Source organism: Sturnus vulgaris, chromosome 1 (assembly GCF_052056855.1).
Source record: "Sturnus vulgaris isolate bStuVul1 chromosome 1, bStuVul1.hap1, whole genome shotgun sequence".
In the NCBI taxonomy this organism is placed as follows: Eukaryota; Metazoa; Chordata; class Aves; order Passeriformes; family Sturnidae; genus Sturnus; species Sturnus vulgaris.
In genome coordinates this window covers 27514283-27519459 of record NC_142243.1, presented here as the reverse complement: position 1 = coordinate 27519459, position 5177 = coordinate 27514283, and the positions used below count along the sequence as shown (strand labels likewise).

The window sequence follows — 5177 nt, the reverse complement described above, 5'->3', positions numbered from 1 at the left end:
CCCAACATTGCCTATTAAGTGTTGCACTTAACACAAAATAGGCTCAGCTATATATAAGATGTTTCAAATTACACAAGAGCCATCACTTTGGAAAAGAGTCATGGCAGCAGGTAATTTTTCCATTAATATAAAGACATACCGTTGATCCAAAGCTTTCAATGGGATACCTCCAATTTCTAACACAGTGACATTTCTAAGCCTCACCATATTTTAAGACTTTGGTTATTCAACAGAAATACTGATTCCAGTAACAGAACTATGTGCACAGAGGTTGATAAGAATGCACCACTGCAGCACAAGAAGTCAGACACCTCTCTGCAGGCTTGTTTTCAATTGTTTATTGAGGTTTAAGAAGTCATCCACATTTCTATAAATATAGACATTACTTGAGTAAGTGACTTACAATGTCACCAGTGCAGGTACATATATAACCAACATACAAAAGCTCCACTGGAAGCTACTTCAGTTTATTCAAAAAGGACCAAGATGTCATAAAAAAAACAAACAGCTGTCACTTTCAGTTATCGAAGACACTAAAGTGCATTTTTGGTTACCTCCTGGTCGAACAGCTGCTGGTTAAAAAGTTTGTTGTTTTTTTTTTTCAACATAGCTAAATTACATTGATTGACATTCAGGTTTGTAGCTGTCATCCTCCCGATACATGGCAGCAGGTAAAAAAATGTATTACTTTGCTGGTTGAGAGGAGGAAATTGATTTTGCTATTTTTTACTTTTTTTTTTAAATCTGGTGTTTCCAACAAAAGTTTAATGATAATCTAACATTCTGATGTATTTCTACAGCACCACTAAAGTTAGTCTTAAAAATCCAGGCTCTGCTTTAGCCCTTTTAATTGCTAACCAAGTATCTAAAGAGTCACTTGAAGCTCTGTACCAGTAAGAAAAACTACCCTCCCTTTTCTGTCAAGCACTATCCTGCCCAGTTAACACTGTTTGCACACTCTGTAAACAAGAACAGCTTAAAGCATAATTAAAGCAGAACACAGGCCCATCTTGAAAATCTTCTTCCCCCTTTCCCTCCCGCCCGCCCTCACCCCTGGTTGTGTCTAATGTTTTGAGTGTATAAAGCATTATTACATTCCTAACCACAAAATACTGGAAGAGTCACAACAAAAAAAAGCATACGTTGAAAAGTGACATAGCAATACCACTTTAATAAAATGGGGCATTTTGGGGAGATACAAGATGTGCTCTGCTAATTTTAATTCCATCTTTACTTCATTATAAGTATGTTATATTGCCAGAAAAGTCACCAATAGGGCAAAGAATGCTGCACTGGTTCGAACCACAGCAGCCATAGTTGTTCTTTATAGCTCCTTTACTGTAACTCATTGACTTTTGATACTAGGAGGACATAATACTCACCATTCAGAAATAAATGACTAATTTTGAGTAACAGTTTAAACCTGATTAGCACTGTATAATGATGAATGGCTACTTCTAAAAAATAAAAACCTTACATACCAAAAAACATGCTATATGTTGGGAAATCACTTTTTCATGCTCCATCGTGTTGTTTACAGTTTTTACTTGTCAAAAGTCTTTCTTTTACTAGTTGAAGAATCCACAGCACTCAAAATTTCAAGTGTTTGAACTGAACATGATTCAATTTCAGAAAGTGCCAAATTAAAAAAAACCTACACGTGTAGCAAAGCTTCCATAAAAATCCTCAAACAAGGTAAAAAACCAGCTTCAACGAAATTATGGGTTACTAGCTTCATACATGTTTTTAAAGCTGTATAATGTTCACCTAAGCACTCCACTTACGAGCATCAGAAATTTAAAAACACAGAACACCTTCAACGCAAATTGCTTGCAGAGGGCACCCTCAAACATATGATTACAACACTAAGCAGAAAACCCTCGTTTTATTTGGCTGTTTAGACATCCATGTCACATATACCCACCCATCCATTTCCTGATAGCATTACATCATCTATTAGGGCTTCTGAAATAATACAGAGCCAAAAAACTCAGAAGAGACTAGTTAAAAAAAATAAAAATCCACAACTGCACAGCCTTCCTGCACACAGCAAGGTTGTGCAACTGATTGTTTAACGTAACTAAGCTTAACGGCATCCAAACAGGCAGGCCTGGGTTTGGAAGCTGTCTTACGTCAAATTTTGACCATGTAACTACTCTAAAATAGAAAGGTCAAAAAAGAACTCATCTCTTCTTTTTCTGCTGCCTCAACATTTTCCTTCGCTTAATTATCATATCATGTAGTTTCTCCAGTCCCTCTTTAAGTCCGTCTCCAATGATTGCACAGGTAGGCTGCAAATGCCAGGGTGTTGAAGAACTCAGCTCACTCATTGCTAACATTTTCTCGATTTCAGAAAGAGAGAGAGAGTTTCTCAGGTCCTGCTTGTTAGCAATGATAAGGACAGGCACTCCTTGATTCTCAGATATCCTAGTAATCTTATGAAGTTCTGTTTTAGCCTCCTCCATCCTCTCAACGTCGACGGAGTCCACCACAAACACGATGCCATCGGTGCACCTTGTGTACGACTTCCACAGCGGCCTCAGCTTCTCCTGGCCGCCCACATCCCAGAAGTGGAAAGTGACCGTCTTCGAGTTGCCCAGCGTCACTTTGATTTTCTCCGTATTAAATCCTTTAGTGGGGACAGTGTTGACGAACTCATTGAACTGCAGTCTGTAGAGCACAGTCGTCTTACCAGCGCAGTCCAGCCCCAGGATGACGATGTGAAAGCTCTGGAAGGAAGGCAGGCTGGAGAGGATCGGCGTCTGGTCCGAGAGTCCATTCCCCATTGCCAGAAGGGAAGGTGACAGCAGGCTGCCACGAGCAGAGGCGGCTCCCGCGGCTGCGCTCGGATCCTGCCAACGACACAAGCGGCGTTACCGCCCGCTCCGCCGCCACCGGGGCCGCAACGCGCCGGCCACGGCGCCGCCGCCCCGACTGCGGGGGCGGCCGCGGGCAGCGCGACGCGGAACGCCACACGTCCCCCGCCCCGCCCGGCGGCTGCGGCCGCTCCCGGCACTGCGGCTCGCCCGGCACCTGCGCCCCCGCCGCCCCTCGCCGCACCCCGAGCCTACCGCTGGTCCCTCAGCGCGGGGAGGTGCGCGCTGCCCGCGACCCCATGCCCACACGCCGCCGCTGCTCCCGCTGCTGCTGCTGCCGCTACTGCTACTCCTGCTGCTACCACTCCTGCTGCTGCTGCCGCTCCCGCCGCCGGCACCACCGCCCTCGCCACTCTCCGCTGCGTCTGCTGGTGAGGGCGCCTCCCAGCGCGCGCCTAGTCCCGCGCGCCCCTCCCCGCGCTCTCCCATTGGCCTCGCCGCGCGCGGGGGGCGGGGAGCGAGGCGCGCTCCGCCTCGCCCATTGGCCAGCGGCCCCGGCCACTCATGGAGAACTCGAGTCGTACCGTCCGCAGTCGAACGCTCCGGGCCGAGCGCGGCCGGGGGAAGGGGCTGCTCCCCGCCCACGCCCTGCCTTGAACGGCCTCCGCTCCTCCTCCTCCCGCGGGAGGCGGAGCCGCTGCCTCACGCGGGCTGCTCGGGGGAAGCCAGCGCGGCCGCGCCCTCCGCCCACGGCAGCCCCTCCGCCCCGCGGCCGGCGGCAGCGCTCCGCCCCTTCTCGGGAGTGCGAGTACTCATTGGACGCAGGTGCTGTCACTCCATCTCGGCCCCGCCCGCCCTGGGGCTGGCTCCGCGCTGCCCCGCCCCTTCCCCGGGAGAGCGCACGCTCATTGGGCGCTGGTGCTGTCACTCTAGCGCGCCCCCTGCCGGCCCCGGGCGGTGCCGCCCCGCGCACCTGCGCCGCTGCCGGGGGCGCGCGCAGCGCGCCATCGTGCGCCGCTGAGGGCCCTGGGTGCGCCCTCGGCACGGGCAGTCTCGGGGGTCCTTAAATATAAGTGCCCCGGGCCCGGCTCTGTGCTCTCTGTCATCGTATGTGTTATCCCCGCGAAACTGGAGACATGGACCGGGAGGGGCCGGCAATAACGTAGTGGATGACACCGTTCCGATGGACGCCTGGTGCACGGGGATGCCAGCAGTGCTCGGGTGTGAGTGAGCACGCAATGGTACCTGGCTAGGTTGCAAGAAAGGTTTCCCACAGCACAGAGATATGTTAAGTAATCCTGCATTTTCATATCTCAGGCTGATTTGAGCAGTGAAGTGTTTCCCAGAACTAATTACGAGTGTCTGATAACACATTTACTACATTTCCTGTTTGCAGAGCACACAGGTGTTAGAGGAGGCCTGGAGGAGTATTTGTCTCATCCCTTCTTGCTGTCGTACCATGGTTCTGTTCCTTCCCACTGCTCTTTTCACGTACCACCTTTGCCTCTGCAGTTTGCCCAGCTGTGGCAATGCAGATGGTTCCTGCTGCCTGTGCAGGATGTGCCCCGGATCAGTGCAAAATAGCACACAGAAGGATCAGAGCACAGCACGCTACAAAAATCTTCATCTGTAGCCCTTAGATAAAAATTTAATGAATCAGTCTTTATGATAAAAGCATATAACTGTTAGCTAAAGCTATTGTGCTACTCTAGTCTACAAGTTCAAGTATGTTTTTCTGTACTCAGTATCACAATCATAGAATCATAGAATGGTTTGGGCTGGAAGGGGCTTTAAAGATAATCTAGTTGCAACCCCACTACTGTGGGCAGGGATACATTTCATTAGACCAAGTGGTTCAGAGCTCCATCCAACCTGACCTTGAACACTTCCAGGGATGGGACATCCACAGCTTCTCTGGGCAGCCACACAAATCTTTGACCAGCAGGGCTTCAGTAAAAGAGGAGTGATATTTTCAATATTAGTCTTGATTTTTTTGTCTAGAGGACTTTTAAGATTTCTTGATGTGGCTGCTGAAAAGGGTTAATTTACAAGAATATTCAGACAATCATATTTCTTTTGTTTTCCCTTTGAAAGCATTGTACTTCATATTTTAAATCACAGAGAATTTTATGTAAAATAAGTAATTTAATAGTGAAGGGACATATAATAGCAAAAAAAAAAAATTCCACTGTGTGCTGTAGGCAATGTTTCATGTTATTAAAGTGTTGAGATACCCATTCCAGTCTATTAAAAATAGCAAAATTCTAATTTGCTTACATCTGAGATTAATATTTCACTGCTTTTATCTTTGTTAGTTATTTACATCCTGATCTTGCAGCTGATTCTCTTTGGAGGAAGTGG

General features: G+C 48.0%; 1 protein-coding gene across 1 annotated transcript; it reads right to left on the bottom strand.

The window, feature by feature from the left end:
• Positions 1-323: 323 nt before the first annotated feature.
• ARL4A (ARF like GTPase 4A) lies at positions 324-3605 on the bottom strand. Its single transcript, XM_014878520.2, has 2 exons — positions 3072-3605; positions 324-2852 (listed from the first exon to the last, which is right to left on the bottom strand). The coding sequence occupies exons 1-2, from the start codon at positions 3303-3305 to the stop codon at positions 2184-2186; spliced, it is 903 nt and encodes a 300-aa protein (XP_014734006.2). The 5' UTR covers positions 3306-3605; the 3' UTR covers positions 324-2183.
• Between the last annotated feature and the right edge of the window lie 1572 nt (positions 3606-5177).

Coding starts and splice junctions, on each gene's coding strand:
- ARL4A (XM_014878520.2), bottom strand. CDS start 3,305: ATGGGAGAGCGCGGGGAGGGGCGCGCGGGACTAGGCGCGCGCTGGGAG. Junction 2,853..3,071: donor CCCGCGCTGAGGGACCAGCG/GTAGGCTCGGGG, acceptor TGTCGTTGGCAG/GATCCGAGCGCAGCCGCGGG.